The sequence below is a fragment of the Vanessa tameamea genome, chromosome 10, assembly GCF_037043105.1.
Source record: "Vanessa tameamea isolate UH-Manoa-2023 chromosome 10, ilVanTame1 primary haplotype, whole genome shotgun sequence".
Taxonomy (NCBI): domain Eukaryota; kingdom Metazoa; phylum Arthropoda; class Insecta; order Lepidoptera; family Nymphalidae; genus Vanessa; species Vanessa tameamea.
Window position 1 is genome coordinate 9,255,230 of NC_087318.1, and position 17,130 is coordinate 9,272,359.

General features: G+C 31.3%; 3 protein-coding genes and 1 long non-coding RNA gene across 6 annotated transcripts; 2 read left to right on the forward strand and 2 right to left on the reverse strand.

Annotated features, from left to right (window-relative positions):
* Positions 1-343: 343 nt before the first annotated feature.
* LOC113399475 (uncharacterized) lies at positions 344-1,090 on the reverse strand. Its single transcript, XR_003368986.2, has 2 exons — positions 819-1,090; positions 344-736 (listed from the first exon to the last, which is right to left on the reverse strand). It is a non-coding gene; the product is annotated as an uncharacterized LOC113399475 (long non-coding RNA).
* A 377-nt stretch (positions 1,091-1,467) lies between these two features.
* On the forward strand, positions 1,468-5,664 carry LOC113404907 (menin). Its single transcript, XM_026645987.2, has 5 exons — positions 1,468-2,120; positions 2,265-2,490; positions 3,219-3,522; positions 3,598-3,747; positions 3,872-5,664. Exons 1-5 carry the CDS (start codon positions 1,563-1,565, stop codon positions 4,359-4,361), a joined length of 1,728 nt encoding a protein of 575 aa, XP_026501772.1. The 5' UTR covers positions 1,468-1,562; the 3' UTR covers positions 4,362-5,664.
* Positions 5,665-9,308: 3,644 nt separating this feature from the next.
* On the forward strand, positions 9,309-11,547 carry LOC113404671 (uncharacterized). 2 transcript variants are annotated; one of them, XM_026645628.2, is made up of 4 exons: positions 9,309-9,495; positions 9,574-9,773; positions 9,899-11,123; positions 11,364-11,547. In XM_026645628.2, exons 1-4 carry the CDS (start codon positions 9,422-9,424, stop codon positions 11,533-11,535), a joined length of 1,671 nt encoding a protein of 556 aa, XP_026501413.2. In that variant the 5' UTR covers positions 9,309-9,421; the 3' UTR covers positions 11,536-11,547. The 2 variants fall into 2 exon arrangements, with proteins under 2 accessions (XP_026501413.2, XP_026501422.2); XM_026645637.2 differs by having other exon boundaries at positions 9,310-9,495; positions 9,899-11,117.
* Positions 11,548-13,129: 1,582 nt separating this feature from the next.
* Positions 13,130-15,673, reverse strand: LOC113391923 (uncharacterized). Of its 2 annotated transcripts, none has more exons than XM_026628073.2 (4): positions 15,444-15,673; positions 14,684-14,906; positions 14,450-14,503; positions 13,130-13,399 (listed from the first exon to the last, which is right to left on the reverse strand). In XM_026628073.2, exons 1-4 carry the CDS (start codon positions 15,447-15,449, stop codon positions 13,170-13,172), a joined length of 513 nt encoding a protein of 170 aa, XP_026483858.1. In that variant the 5' UTR covers positions 15,450-15,673; the 3' UTR covers positions 13,130-13,169. The 2 variants fall into 2 exon arrangements, with proteins under 2 accessions (XP_026483858.1, XP_064072117.1); XM_064216047.1 differs by having other exon boundaries at positions 13,130-13,348; positions 15,444-15,670.
* Positions 15,674-17,130: the final 1,457 nt, after the last annotated feature.

Consider the following 17,130-nt stretch of genomic DNA (forward strand, 5'->3'; position numbering starts at 1 on the left):
TTTGTCCCATACCGATTGTATTATCTCTAAGTTAATTCTAAATATGTTTAAGTATAATACAATTCATTGTAATTATGTTATTGCTTATAAATCACACTACCTTTTTCAAAAGGGAAATAAAAATATTATTACATACATATCCATTTTTGGATTGAAATAAATCACTTACTATAGAAAAGTGGTTTTATAGGCCTTGATAGATCTACTGTATATTATTATCTCTTATGTGAATAAGAGTATTAAATAATTCAATTAATCCAACAAACCATAGCCAAATAATTGTTATGTGTAATGCAAACATAATAACAGGAATGTATATATAAATTAAATATAGATGAAAACATTGGGTATAGCTGTTTTGTTTATTACTAACAATAATTAAGGTTTTGTCTTCATTTAGTTGATTCTATAGTCATATTCAGCTTATTATTAGCATTTATCTTAACAGGTCACTAATATAATAAATAAATACACATAAAAATCATTATTGTCTTAACATCATCCAGTTGGCTCATATATTTTTAGTGGTATCTTCAAGGTTGCCTGTATTTCTTTTTTTTGCTTTGGTTTTTGAGCCATTTGACATGGGTAGCGATTCATGTGTGTAAAAAGTGTGTCCTATGTCTACATCATTTTCATATTCAAGAAGTTTTCGAAGTAGAAATTTTCTTTCGTCTTTTACGATTTGTATGTTTTCTTGAATTTTGGCCACTTCATCACATAAAGCAGCGTTTTCCTATGATACAATAAATATAAATAAGTTAAACAGATATAATTCAAAATTGCCAAAACATTTTCGAATCAAGTATGGGACCTACTATTATAAAACTTTTCACTTGTAATTTCATAAAGTGATACTTTTTGCGATAGCGTTTATTTTGTTTTTCATTTTGATAATTGTTCATTACTACTTATTGAACTCTTTAAGGATTTGCTTATTAAAATACAATTTAATTCTTAAGTGAAACAATAATTTTCTTTGTAAATAGATTAAATTAAAAATATTTTTGTTTTCAGTTTTGCTAATTTGCTTTGCTTTTGCCCTGACATTGACATTTGACATTGACAACAGCATATACGTGACAAAACTGTTTCTTCTTTTCCCGTTTGTATTATTCAAAGGCAAAAGTATTTCTAAATGTGCATATCTGGCAAGTTTGTCTAAAAAAACTTATTCTAAAATTTATAGGTATAATGTTTATTAAGCAGTGCTAAAAAAATAATACTGGCAAATAATATAAATTAAAAAAAAAACTGTTTTATTTCACGTCATTAATTTAATGATTAGCACTTAATTACCCTAACTAAAACTATTAAAAATGATCCGCATGCTGTAATATATATTTACGAAATACGAACTTAAATAACTGAGCTCTGCTCTTTAGTACAGTTTAAACATTATTTAATTTTACAGGTAAATGGAATGATTTATTAATAAATCACATTTTAGAGTATAGTATTTTTCAAATAGCAATATTTATAATAAAAATGTCAACTTCTAACCGGCGTCTGCTGATGTTGTTGTTTATTTCTGAAATTGAAACAATGTGAAATGAAAAATCATGTCTAGTTTATCAGAATATAAACATATATTTCCTATAGACAGTATTCAAAAAGTTTGTGATCTATTTGAAGAACAATTGCGTAGTAGTAAAGAACCGGATTTGGCATTGTTTTCTATCATTGTAGGGGCAGTTGAAAACAATCTAACAAACGTTAAAAACAGTGATAAAGATGTAAATTTGGCATCAAATAAATTTGTAAAGATGAAATTTCCATCTGTGGAATGGGACGAAGTAAAAACTCTTTATGAGCGATTTGTATCTTTAATGCGTAGCGGCGTTGATGCGAAGTTACTAAGCGGTGACTTAGCCACTCGTGATTTGGTCAAAAGAGTAGCTGATGTCGTTTGGAATTCGTTAACACGAAGCTACTACAAAGACAGAGCCCATCTCCAGTCAATTTACAGCTTTTTGACAGGAAATAAATTGGACTGCTTTGGAGTTGCTTTTGCTGTAACTGCAGGCTGCCAAGTCTTAGGCAAAAATGATGTTCATCTTGCATTATCAGAAGATCATGCTTGGGTAGTCTTTGGAAAGGATGGATTAAATACAGCTGAAGTAAGATACTAATATGTATAAAAACTAATATATGTTTTAAAGGGAAGCGTTTAAAATTTTCTTATGAGAAAGGACATGTTGATCAACAAAACCTTATTCAATTTGACTGTTGCTTTTCATTTGTCGTATTTTGTAATTTTTTAGGTTACTTGGCATGGCAAAGGTAATGAGGACAAAAGAGGTAGATCGGTAGGAGAAGGGGTGCTTGCACGATCATGGCTATATGTAGCAGGCAAACCAGTTGTGTGCACCAGGATAATGGAGCTGGCTGCATTGGTTTCTTCCATAAATCCTACATTAACCCCCACAATTGATGTTCATGAAGTGGCACTCATGCAGCATAAACTGCTATGGTTACTTTATGATAAAGGTAATATTTCATTAGTACCAATAATTCAAACAATACTATTTTCTTTGCATTCCATATGTAAAAATAATAAACAACTGTGACTGGGTGACTATTGGTATTTAAATAGCTTATTTGATAAGATACCTACTAAAATAACATTATAATTAAAATCATCACCATCAGATGAGGACACATTAGAAAAGAAAAATTATTCAAATGCAATATTAACTTTTGTTTTGAGCCAATAACTGGCCAAATAACTATGTTATTTGGTATTCTGATGACTAATGACAAACATTGTATATACACAAGAATTAAAGAAAAACTTATCATGCTGTCTTTCCTTCGCCACAGTGAATTCAATCTTTCTTGGGCAAAGTTTTAACTTCTATAATAAAGTTTCTCAAATATTTCTTAAAATATTATAAAGATGATAAAAAAAGTGTAGGGTTAGTGTTCATTAATTTTCACGCGGGATAAGTAATTCAGGTGTTGAATTTAATAATCAATCTAATTCTCTATTCCAATAATCATTGGAAAAGAGTAACTTCTGATTTTTTACTAGCGCACTAAAACAATATTCCCAATCATCGTTATTTTGAAATGTAATTAAATCTTGCACAATGACAATTCAAGCTTAAAGGAATCTATCTGAATAAAGTAATTTGATTTGAATTGATTACATTATTCATAGAAGATTCATGGGTTAAAGTCGGCATACATTCTCTGTAAATACTCTTACCTTTCAGGTCATTTGGAAGCATATCCTATGGCTTTGGGCAATCTTGGAGATTTAGACGAGTACATGAAAATTGCCAATAATACAGAGGCTCCAGAAAGTTCAACAATTAATGATGAAATTGGAGTTATTAAATCAAGTAATTTAAGGCCAGATTCAGCTTCATTGTATATTCAATCAATTCGTTCTTCAAGAACGCATTATGAAGATCGTCATGTGTACCCATATACATTTCAAGGTGGCTATTATCATAGACACAAAATGTACAAGGAAGCCTTTCAAGCCTGGGCATGTGCTGGTGATGTCATTAGGCAGTAAGTTACATAATTTTTTTAAATTGATAGTATATAAAAAGTCACAACATAACAATTTATATATTTCTCCTACAGTTACAACTACTCTAGAGATGATGAAGAGATTTATAAAGAATTTTCTGAGATTGCAAATGAGCTAATACCTCAACTGATGAAAGCTGAGAGTTCAGGACATTCAGCTAGATCTATTTTAAAAGACCCAGAATGTTTTGCATCTCTTTTAAGGTAAGCCTTTTTTTACTAAATGATATATCTTATTACATAAGTTATCCTAAATTTTATATAATCTTTCATAAAACTGCTAAAGAATGAGAATCCATTATGACATCAATCTTTACATTTTTTTAAGATTTTATGATGGTATTTGCCAATGGGAAGAGGGTAGTCAGACACCAATACTGCATATTGGTTGGGCAAAACCACTGGTGAGCACTATTTCTAAATTTGATGCAGAGGTAAGGGCACAAGTTAACATTATATGTAGTCCAGATAATGGTGAACCCACTGAGACAACCCAAAAGACAGATAAAACAAATGCCAATGATGAGAAGGATAATGACAGTTGGAATAATAATTCTGAAAATACCGAAATGACAGTAAGAGAACAGCTAACCGCCGCAGTTAATAGTAGACCGCGTGTTACGTTGTACAGCCACAAAATGGCAGCTCTTAAGCCATTATTATTAGCTGAAAGACTAAACACACATGCACTACAACTTCAATTGACAGCTCAAAGTCAATTACAAAGGCCTCATCTACCAGCAAAGCGACGAGATGATGAAGACCATAATCCATCAGCACCCACAGCACGGGCAAAACGCGCTCGCCGAGAACGCTAAGTTATTTTAATACATATTTTATGTATATATTTGTCTTTACTATAGAATTAGCAATTCTAAATAATGTCATAATCTATTTTCGAATCTTTACTAGAAGCTTTAAAATATTTTATTTTATAGAAACTTTATCATTTCAATAATTGCTATAATGATGAAATTACTTTATACTTACTGTAGTTCTACATTGTTATTTTTTTATTTTAAAAATGTAGAATATATAATTATATATTACCTATTGAAAATATTTAACCTTTAAACAGTTATTATTGATATTTGTTTGATGCTTTTTTTTATTATTAGGTATGCAAGCCATAGTGGTGGCTGTTGTATAGAAGCTCATAGAAACTATTTTAAGGTATTCCTTATAATGATAATATGACCTCAAGTTTTTAAAAGTATCTTATGAGACAAATTCAACATTTCTTAAGATAGATTACACTTGTGCTGTTTATAATAATAACTAGTTAATAAAAAATATTATTATTTAATGCTTATAACTAATGCATACATGACACCCTTACAAAGTATTATTTACAAACTTCTACTAAAAGTACCTGTCCTGGATGATATTATAAATTTTTGAATTGCTGTAAGTATGTAAAAAAATTGCAAAAATTAACAAAGGTACATTAGCTTGTAATACAATATTTATCCTGATGGTACAAACCTTTTGTATTAAATATGTACACAAAAATTGGGATTAGGGATATGAGAATGTCTCTAAGAAAAAACGCATTTAAGAGACTCGAGGTATTGTTATGTTATTTAACAATAAAATAATTATAATTTGTATATTCATATATTTGTGCACAATCAACCTATTTAACATTGACATAAAAATGTTACTGAAAGACAATGTGTAGATTATAATTGTACTACTATATTAAACAATAATAATAATAGACTTATATTATATACCTCATTGAATTTGTTTTATAATTTTTTGTAGAGGATTATAGATTTATTGTGTTAAAATGTAATTCCACCAATCATGTAGAGTAAAACTCTTTAGTTGTTAACTTTTGATTGTTTTGTAATTATATTTTGCAATATGTGATAAGGAAAAACTATAATAAAATTTTATTTTAAATGAAAACCTATTTGGGAAAAATTTCAAAATTTTAATGTGATGACATTTAATTTGGTTGAGAATTATAAAATGACTTTACGACTTGTTGTGATGTACAAAATTTTTTAAGCCCTATGAGGGTCTTAATAATATAGTTATTAAAAGATTGTGTTAGTTATCGCAGCTGTATAATGTTAAAATTATAATTTGAACATATTAAATATAATATATTTTACTTTCGTTTGTTACTTACATTTTGCTAAAAATGCTTTAATAACATGCAATATATTTACAAATTTAAAGTGTTGACTTTTTACAATAAGGTTTATAGTAGTTTCCTTTTAGAAACTTAATTCGGTAGCTAAGTTTCCTCACTTGATATGTTGTGTAAATCAGGTATTTCTGTTTAAAATTAGATTTCGTATTACACGACGTCTATCTCTAGAAATGTAAAAATGGATTAAACTAAACTCAGAATAATAAAGACTAAAAATAGTCTTGCCTAAAATCTAATGGCTTTACCTATACTAAGGGGTGTTTGGTAAATACTGATTTCTTTGTTTCTGTCGTAGTTGATTTAACAATTGAAGAAAGCAGCATTGTGTAATCAAGCCCTGAACAATATTTATGGATGATACCTTTCATCGCAAAAATCAAACAACTTAATATTGATTTTTTTTTAAGTCCAAATGGTTTAGTTTGAGTAAAGTGTACCAATAACAGGTTATGTATTTACTTTCTGTTTGTAGTATGGATTAAATGTATATAAAGTTATTGTTATAAACAAAAATGGATAAGCATGTAAATAAAGTAACATATCTTCTTCGAGAATACGAAGTACAATTCTGTAACGTTTTTTTATTTTTATTTTTTTACCACGAAATAACTGATTTTATTGAGTGTATTTTATTTAATGCGATAGGCTTTTTATTTCGTATACTTATATGATTTCTAATACCATATATTCCTTAGTATTAAGTATTATAACATAATTTTTGGTCTACGAAAATTAAAATTACCGATATAGAAAATATAAATAATATTTTGAATATTAAGTAGTTATCATATTTAAATATGTCGTAGAATTCTGATTTTATATATTTACAATGTACATTTATGCTAAAGCTGTACATTCCATATTTTATCTGTTTGCTAGGGTTGTGCTGAATTTAACATTACCTATTAAAGTCGATAGTAATGTCTTACCAAAGTCTTAGTTTACTTCGAAATAAGAAAATATAACATATTATAACTGTTTTAACAATAGTACAAATATTTGCAAATAAATAAGTATACGAAAGTTGAGGGTTTTTAATTAGAGTTAAAATAGGCTTTGATAAATTAATTTAAGAAGTACTATTATTTTTAATTTTGACTGTCTTTTTAGTATAGGGGTTAGATGTAAGGCCACAGAACCCCCAGGTTCTAGGTTGAAACTTAAGGTCGGGCCGATACAAGGTTTTTGAGTTTTTCTGTCAAATAATGCCCAGAAATTGTTCGGATTCTGAAAGTTAGAAGTGTGTACATTCCCGTGCCTGGGAAAGCTGTTGGTCCTGTGTCTGAACTCCAATCGTGTCGGATTAGCCGTCCTAACGGATTAAGAGAGTTAAGGAATAGAGAGTGTAACTTTCTTTACGCAAACACTTGTGCACTATCATATCTCCTGCGTGGTTGACTGCTCTCCCTTGATATTAGCCGCTGTGACTGAAATCGGTCAAGACGACGTCATCATTTTTAATTTACAGTAACATGAATTGAAAGTTATATATTGTATTTGTAATTTAATTTCTGTGAAACTGTATAACATATAGGTATGAATATTTCCAGTGGATATGGTAGGCGCTATTAATATACACGGTAGGGCGCGATATTGTTGTGGACATCTACGATATCTACAATAGTATAACACATAGTATATATTTACATATCGTAGACATCGTTCAGCCGTTTTGTGATAGAGTAGAGATTTTTAAAAAAAATAATAAATTTGCAAATGGCACGTGTCTGAGCGTGTCTTCATTCCTTCTTCATCGCACCATGTCCTTAAGATGAAAAAATAGCTTCTTATAAAATTATCGAAACCAAAATAGATTCCAGTTGGATAATTTCTCGGTAAGGCCATAGGAAGAATCCTTCGAAAGAATCGCTTAGTACCTACTATACGCGATCAAAGCCTTCGCTATGTCCAAACTGGCTGCTAATACCTCTACTTGGCGACTCAACTGTTTCCGCCCATCTATGTGTCAGGTAAACTAGAACATCACCGATTGAGCGAAACCGACGGAAACTGTACTACTCAGCTGGTGGTCTTCTAGGTACCGCAGAACCTGGCAGTTAATAATGGACTTCGTTATCTCGGAGAATAAGGAGGTGATAGTTATAGGCCTATAATTGGCCGAGTGTTTGACTTTTTAGGGGTCAGGTGCAACAAATAAGTCTTCCGGAAATTTAGGACGACGCCTGATGCGTAGTTTTGGCAGGAAAGGCGAGTTAAAACTGGTGCCATGTCCGTAGCAGGATTGGAGGGATGTTATCGCAACCATTTGACTTATGAATATACAAGGAAAAAAGTGCTTTACGAACGGCGGTGGTGACTTTCCTTGACCATCCAGAGTCACGCTGGATGCAAAGAGAGAGCCTAAAATATCCGTTTTTTTTCGCAGTATGGGCCAATGACTCGCCGTCCCTGTACAAAGAGAGACTTAGCGAGACACCACAACGCATGTTCCTGAAAGAAGACGTAGCAGTATCTCAATCAAACTATTTAAAACATAATATTGTATCGTATTTTTATTTACTTGGTAGTAAAGCTTTCTGCAAGCCTGTCTGGGTAGTGACCACCACTTATCATAATATAGCTAAAGAGCAATACTTTGTATTATGTTCTGATTTGAAGGGTCGAATGAGCCTGAGTAATTTTAAACACAAAGGGACATACATCTTAATTCTTGTTCTGTTGTTGTAATGTTAATATTTATTAAGGATATGAGCGGTGGTGATCATTCACTAATAAATAATTTAAAAAAAACACACGACTCACTGAACTTACACTGAAACATAGAATTGATCAAAAGAAAAAGGTAGAAATTTGAATTATATATGTTACGTGTGTGTAGTTATAAAGTTATGTTTAATTATATGTATAATTATTTTCGGAATGTGTGTTGCATTTTGAACTTATGGCATCACCGGATCGGTAAGTGAGTTAAAATACTTAAGAGCCACCAATTAAGGGCTCGGAGTACAAGGGCGCCTTAATAAGGCCTCGGATTAGGACGTTGTCGACGTCGGAAAGAAATTGAAAATTGAAAAGAATTGTACTTTGTCATACTATGTCACAGCCTAGCTGTTAACGACTCGTAACTAATAGGGTACTTCGAAACAACCTGCTCGGTCGGTGTGTATGATGTGTGTTTCCTCACATGTTACTGCTGTCGGCAGTTATTCTGTTGACGAAACCGATCTGTTTAAGGCTTCTGCGAATCGGGTAAGATAATTCTAATTTGCCTGCTTTCATATAACCAATGCTCGGGATTGAGGATTCGATTATATCGAAATTTTAGTTCATAATACACATAAATATAACAAACAATACGTAGTATCGATAGATGTTACTCGACATTTTTACGTATTAAAATAGATAGATATCAATTATTAAAAATATTCTAATTTCTTTTTTTCGTACAAGATGATAAATGTTTTTTTTCTGTTTCTGATACAAATTTATATTTATTATACACGTTAACCTGTTAAAAAAATTGTATTTGTGTGTATAAAAAGACTTTTATCCAGATCAGTAAAAAACATTTTTTATCTGTATGTTTTCTGTTGAGACAGTTATGTTGACTGTTGTCAGAATCTTTGGAAATCGGACTAATAGATCCTTAATAATAATACGTATCAATACATATGTGTTTTAACATAAAAATTTAATATAGATTTATTTTGAACAACTCTATTTTTCAAAAAGTTTTATAATGGCACTATTATTATGAGTAATTTTAATAAAGAAGTTACGGTTAATTGCGTAAAAACTTTAGTTGATAATAATCGATGTGTTACTTGGTGAGATGATATTTTTTGTTTATATACGTTTCACTGTGATAACATAATAAAATAACTATTTAATTTCTGTTTTCTTAGCGACCTATTGAATGGATCTATCATAAGATATCCGTGTGGGCATTTCGTCTGTAATAACTGTGCCATAACCGCCGAATATTGTATACGTTGCCTTTCACCACCTACCACTTCGACTAATTGTATCGATGTGCCTTTCGGGCAACGCATCGAACATGTTTCACATCTTTTAACTACATTTCAAGATTTATTCAACCTCGATGGTATTAAATTTTTGTAATTGATATTATTATGTAAATCTTTCGTATTATTGTCACATTGGATTCATATTAATCGTATAAAATGATATAAAGCTTAGCAGATCCTTAATCTCAATTTTTTGTTTTAGTTTACAAAAGTCTTAGACTTTCGGAACAATTAAAGTTGGAAAAAGAAATATTTCCAAAATGTATACAAGCACCTTCAAAATATTGTAACAAGAGGAAAAGTACAAAATATATAATAAATGATAAAGAAAATTCTAAATTGCCATTTCTAGCTGGTGAATGTATATCTAATGTATTAAATATGGAAAATACTGTAGATTATGTTAAGCAGTGGCTGCAAAACAATGAATCAACCTCAAAGAAGTCCAGTAATCTACCTCGTAAACCATTTGCTGATTTAAATGTTAATGGTCAAAGTGTTGCTAAAGATTCTAGCTTAGTTAAAAACAAAGATGAAAGAGTTACAAATAGAAAGAGAACTCATATAAAAATTATGGATAAGAATAGTAAAAAAAAATTGAGGCTTATACCTAAAAATAAAAATAAAGAGTTAACTACAAGGCCTCGATCCTTTAGAAATAATGAAAACACTTATTTGCAAAGAAGTAAATGTGACAATGATGAAAGTGGAATTGTTGTTGATGAGGAATCTATTGTTATAGATAATACTCAAGAAGAATGTGTTGACAAAGATAAACTAGCTATAATTGCTGTACAAGAGGCTGAAAAATTAAACTCCTGCGTTTTTACCAATTCTGGTCAATCACTCAATAAAATCACATTAACAAAACCCGCTATACTTACAAAACAAACATTATTTGAAACAGGCTTTTCCAAAATACCATTTTACAAAAAAAGCTTACTACATAAGATCTGTAATGAATGCACAAATGATAAAAATACAATAAATAATCCTGATACTCCAAAAAGTGTGACAGTTATAATTAATAATGACAACTTCATAACCACCATAAAATGTTCACAATGCCCTGTAAGAAATATAGAATCAAATAAACAGTCAGTCCAAATACAGACTAATATGAATATAGAGAGAACAGACTCCAATACCTCCACAATAGGACCCCCCTCTAAAGTCAACATTGAAACTCAAAGTTATAATGAAAAAATATCACCTCTGGAGAATATAAAACATGCTGATTTTGTTGATAATGATAAAGAAACAGATGAAAAGGATGAAAATATTTCAAAAATTATAAGGGACACTGTTAATGTATTACCTCCAAAAAGAAAATGTTTGATAATAGAGGATTCAGACACAGACAGTGATATTTATGAAAATGTTTGCACTCTTGAAGCCACTGCAGAAGTTCATAAAGAAATGTATAAGTATTTTAATAAGTAACTTTCATTCTGCTAAATAAATGATTTTAATTTATTTCTATTAATTGTAAGTAACAAGACATTCATGTCTTCTTAATTGAAAGCGAGTGAAACTGGGAAGCACAGCTACTTATATAATAATATATGTAATACTATAATACTAAACATGCTGCATGCACACTAAAAGTAACCTTTCCAATTTGTTCTTATGCTAAATCCACAAATTAAATGTTGGTTTATTTGCAGCAATTTCGGTATACTGTCTTCAATGGAAGCTCACGAGTATGTCAACAGAATGAAGCCTGTAGCACGTGGACATACCCCACTTAGTACTGATTCATCTGACAAAGAAAATTATGATCCAAACAGAATTAAAAGGCAAAAATTTGGGAAAAAGAAAAACAACAAGAAATATTAGGAGTAAATGTTATTATTTTTGTACATGTTGAACTGTGAATAAAGATGTTTTGTATATTTATTTTATAGAATTAAATGTAGTTTTATTTTTTTTTTCACATTTACTATATGTTACCTGTGGTCCATGTAAAATATAAAAAACTGAAAAAAAAATAAGACACTGCTCAAGCTCAAGATTTGGTATCTATCGTAACTCATATGATGAGAGATGTCTCATTTTGCAATTTTTTAATGATGGCGCAGTAGCTCTTTTAAACCACTACTTTTCATATCATCCAACATTATTCAAATCAGAATTAGATTGTTATCTTCAACGACATTATAAGTGACATCTGGAGCGATATCTATAAAAAAACGAATGCAGGACGGTAATAAAAAACCGACAGTTGATGTGAGACCACACCCTAACAAACGCTATCTTTGCAAAGTTTTATATGCACTGTATGCACTATATGCATGCACTGTATGCATGCGCTGTTTGCACTGTATGCATGCACTATGCACTGTATGCATGCATATTCACAGTAGCATTGATCACTTTGATAAAATCAGTGATAATCATTGTATGTGCACAAGAAGTAAGGATAAGCTTACAACGCCAAGTTTCCGACTCCGCAAAGTCAATAAATCATTCTTGGGGTAAGGTATCCGCTTCTATAATAAAATTCCGCAGACATTTTTAACTTTGCCGTTTCATAGATTCGAGTCAATTGTAAAAAATACATTAAGTAAAGAAGGCATATCATTCGATACAAGAGTATATTGATGATAAAAGAGCGTGGAGTTAATGCTTGTTGACTTCCAGGCAAGCGACGTAACATATATATATAATTGTTATTAACTAACATGACTGTATTTTTAGATATTGAAAAAGAGTAACTACTGAGTTTCTTGCCGGTTCTTCTCGGTAGAATCTACATTCCGAAGTGGTGGTAGCATTTACTTTAAATAGATTGTTAAATGACGATTCAAAAGTGCTTGTAAAAGTCTACTTGAATAAAGTATATTTTGATTTTGATAAAGAGAATTTAGCTAGCTCCGTATAAATAATAATTACGGACCTCATTAATTTTGAAAAAACTTAGTATTTAAATAATTGTTTTTTAAAATCTAAAATTCTCACTAATATTCAGTTCTCAAAATTAACTATGATTTGGTCCGATTTTTGCTGTAGATACTTATTATTAATTTATTTAGTCTTTGATTTTGAAGATTTTTATTTGATTAAATAATTTAAATTTACCCTTACATTTCGTAAAATATTTTTTCATTTCCCATTAATTAAATAACTTACTTGGTTTAAAAGTCCGCCATATATGACATGAGTTTTGTCGATTTTAATATTTTTAATTGTTTGGAACAAGAAATGTTATTATGTGAAATATATTATATTATATGCAAAGTTTTAGCAAAGATAGCGTTTGTTAGGGTGTGGTCTCACATCAACCGTCGGTTTTTTATTACCGTCCTGCATTCGTTTTTTATATATAATTTTTAGTGGACCAAATAAATGTTCTCCGAAAGTAAAAACTAAACTCTTTTTAGTCTATAGGTTGAGGTATGTATTTTGAAGAAAATTAAAGGTTTTTTTTTTAATTTGAGGTATTGGTATATTGACATTCATTATTCGGGAGATCACCACCAGCCGGAGGAACCACCGCCGCCGCCGGATTTCCAGCCACCGCCTCCACCACCGCTGGACCAACCGCTGCTACCACCGCCGGATTTCCAGCCACCACCGCTACCGCCTCCGTAGCCGCCACCGCCGCCGGATTTCCAGCCACCACCGCTGCCGCCTCCGAAGCCGCCACCGCCTCCAGATTTCCAGCCACCACCGCTACCGCCTCCGAAGCCGCCGCCGCCGCCTGAAATATATAGAAAAATCTATCAATACACTTTGTATTATACTGACAACACTGAATTAATCAATTTACCACTACACAATATAAGTTACAATTATTATATCAAGATGATTTTGAACGAATTGCATAAATTGCGTAATGCTTTTGACATTTTATTTATTACCCAACTCTGCTTCGCACGGATACAATAAGGATAAAAAAAAATGTCCTTTTGGGCTAGGCACCTCTTCGGGCGAACGCAAAACAATCTAAACTTAAGCTTCATCACAATCAGGATCGCATACCTGACAAACATACATTTTTATTTATAGGATAATAGGAGCTAAATTATTCTGTACCGATTTTTTCTTAACACTAATTTATCGTAGGTAGATGCACATCAAAGCTGTTATGACATTAATTGCCACAAAATTACGTCCAAAGCGTTCATCTGTTCATTGTAGCTCTATGATGATTGCGAAAGTAATTTCGTTGAGGCATCGAGTGAATGGATGACCCTCGTGTCTGGTCTTTTGACCTCTTGTAATGTAAGGTAAGGCAGTGCACGGAAATAGATTCCTCTTTCGTTCTTTGTAAAATTATTTGTGATGAAGTATTTACCTAGCGTTTTTAACAGTTTATACTTTTAATTAAGTATGTACATTGACCTCTTTATATCTTTTTATAATAAAAATTACAGGAAAGTTCGTTATTTTGGAGTAAATAGATATTTTAAGAATTAGTAAGTATGTTGCATAAAAATATATCAATTTTAGTGAAGAATAGTGGAAAATGCTAGAAATTTTCAATTGGGTGAAGGCCGTATCTCCTTTTTGAGGAGATGACTCGGAACCGACTCGGATGCACATGTGATCATTCGACACATGTATTCTTTACTGCCGAGCACGAGAGGAAATATAAATAGAAATTAAGCACACATAAATTCAGTGGCGCTCCTGGTTTCGAACCGCAGGACCAACTGGACTGTTACGAATCTATTTCGAATGAAGTGTGCTTTATATAACTAGATTATGATATATTTTCTGAAATGTTAAAGCCACTGATGAAACTCACCGTAACCGCCGCCGCCTCCGCTGGGAACTATCACTTTGATAACCTTCACTATTTCTGTGAACAGAAAAAAAACCCTATAGTCGATATCCTTTGTAGCTGTATACAGTATGATCTCAATTCTATTTTTTTTATTTTTTTCTATTTTATAAATTTACGTCTGTTATATAAATATTATATAGAATGTACCTATATGTATATATATTTAAAGTTTGTAATTATAAAATTAATACTTACGGCCGCCGCCTCCGCCACCACCTCCGTGGCCACCTCCAAAGCCACCGCCGCCGCCGCCGCCGTAACCACCTCCACCACCACTGGACCAGCCGCCACTGCTACCACCGCCATACCCGCCTCCACCGCCATATCCGCCTCCGCCACCGCTGGACCAGCCACCGCCGCCGCCTCCGAGGTAGCCGGCTTGGACGGCAACGGCTAATGCCATCAAACAAACGAATACCTGTTGGGAAAATTATGAGTAAATCAGTTAGTTATATATTTAAAAAATAAACACCAATTCTAGAAAATTTCAAAATAAAAGATGCATAAACTAACATGATATTACCCTATTATAATGTATTATAAATTAGTAGGTACTTAATAATACTTCGCCTTTACGATTTTTTATATTTTAGGTCACAATAAGACAGAAGTGTACCGTTATTTTTAATGTTCTAAACAAAATACTGTCTATAGAAATTACTATTTTAACGTCGAAAACTAATATTTTTTTTAAGATTTCACATTTCTCAAAGTATACAAATATAAAGTAATTTTAATTTTGAAATAGATAAACAAGTAGTAATAAAAATTCTTTAAACATTATTCAAAATATTAAATTTACAAAAATATTATCTTATTCAACGGAATTGATATATTCCTATTTATTTTTAAACAATAAAATCGAATGTATACCATGAAAATATGCTGATATTATTAGTACATGATGTTAAGATGGATATTATAAATAAAGGGGTGATAATGTATTTACGTTTACCTTCATGTTGATGCTATGCGATATCTGTCTGCTGAGGGGTCGACATTGTATTATATATGCAGAGCTGACGCCCCACTCGGGGCTGCGGGAGGGCCGTGAGACGAGCTAGAGAACGGAAGCTCTTCCGCGGCCAACAATGTGACGCAATCCATTGTCCCTGTGGCTCTGGTGAACTCATATTAGACCATCACCGTAATTATGGTAGGGAGATAACGATTCAGAACAGACGTATCTGACTAATGAAATACATTTCTTGTGCGACTGACGTTTGCTACAAGCAGTATATCTTTTTGGCATTAATAGAATCATAATTCTGATTTATTGAATACGATCTATGTGATTAGTAAATTTAATAATAAATCAGTAATATATTCATTCTAAAATAATTGATCCAATGCTGATAAATCAACAGCTTCTGAATTAGAATCTGTGTTTTGAGAAGGCTTTTTGTGCATCTCTCGTCATGTTCGTAAATATTTCTTTGTTTCGAATGTCAAGAAATCTAACGATAATGATGACATAAACGATATTATTTAAACAACGCCATTTTTTATTACATTTCAAAATTAGAATAGGGTTTTAAATCGTGCGAATATAATCTGTGTATATGTATACTTTTATATATTATGTGTATTATATCATGTCTCATTATTTGTAAGCTCCGACAAAAGCGCCGTGAGTATTTTACGTAATATTGCATTATATTATGTTTGCGCATGATTGTTTGATTTATCGAATAAGGAAAATTTCAAATTTTATCGCTGATAACCCTTTCACTGTTTTGAAAAGATTCAAACTATTATTTATAAGCGTTTACCTTTATTTGTAACTATTATTATTTATAAAGTAATGTAAACAATGAAATTTTTACTACTTTTTACTAATTGTTATATTCCTAACAAGCTCCATCCAACTCACACTTGGCCCCAGGGTTGAAATCATCCACATAATCATGTAGGCAGGTCGGTCTCGAATAGTGATGCTTCTTCCTAGGCATGTTGTGAAATGTCCTTCGTCCCGCAGCGCGATTCTATTAGAATTCACTTCGTATCTCACTCGTAAAATGTTAACAACCGACGTACGCCATTTTGGTACATGTATCCTATACATTTTTCAATGTCGCATATCGTCTGACGTTTCATACCTTTGCTGTGCACTGACATTCTCCTTACACAATACGATTTTTTTCTTACAGAAATCCTCTATCTCTGAGGGTTTTCAAATCCTTATACAAACTTCACTGTATATAACATTATTATTTTAATTTTAATGTGTCCGGTCTAAACTTGTTAGCTAATTAAAATATTTAACAATAATTTTACTTATTTAATGTAATTACACTATTTATATTCTGTTATTTATTACATTCATATGGCCAGGTCCTCTCTCTAGAGAAAAGATTACATCAACTGACAATATAATCGTGTATATAACTTATCAAAACTACGCAATGGTTATTTTAAGTTAATACTAAGCAATAATAAGGTTATACTAAGCAATGGTTACGGGATTTATAAAAAAATATGGAGCATTTCAAATATAATCCGTTTATTAATAAAAATGTATTACACATTAATTTAAATTATTATATAATATATTTTCAATATAAAATACATATGTGTTTTCAACACATATTTTATGTTGAAAATATAAATTAAATGAATCTAAAACAATTTCAACGAAACTT

Coding starts and splice junctions, on each gene's coding strand:
- LOC113404907 (XM_026645987.2), top strand. CDS start 1,563: ATGTCTAGTTTATCAGAATATAAACATATATTTCCTATAGACAGTATT. Junction 2,491..3,218: donor ATGGTTACTTTATGATAAAG/GTAATATTTCAT, acceptor CTTACCTTTCAG/GTCATTTGGAAGCATATCCT. Junction 3,523..3,597: donor GCTGGTGATGTCATTAGGCA/GTAAGTTACATA, acceptor TTTCTCCTACAG/TTACAACTACTCTAGAGATG.
- LOC113404671 (XM_026645628.2), top strand. CDS start 9,422: ATGAGTAATTTTAATAAAGAAGTTACGGTTAATTGCGTAAAAACTTTA. Junction 9,496..9,573: donor AATAATCGATGTGTTACTTG/GTGAGATGATAT, acceptor CTGTTTTCTTAG/CGACCTATTGAATGGATCTA. Junction 11,124..11,363: donor GTTCATAAAGAAATGTATAA/GTATTTTAATAA, acceptor GTTTATTTGCAG/CAATTTCGGTATACTGTCTT.
- LOC113391923 (XM_026628073.2), bottom strand. Junction 14,504..14,683: donor TGGTGGCGGAGGCGGCGGCC/GTAAGTATTAAT, acceptor TTCTGTTCACAG/AAATAGTGAAGGTTATCAAA. Junction 13,400..14,449: donor CGGAGGCGGCGGCGGTTACG/GTGAGTTTCATC, acceptor TATATATTTCAG/GCGGCGGCGGCGGCTTCGGA.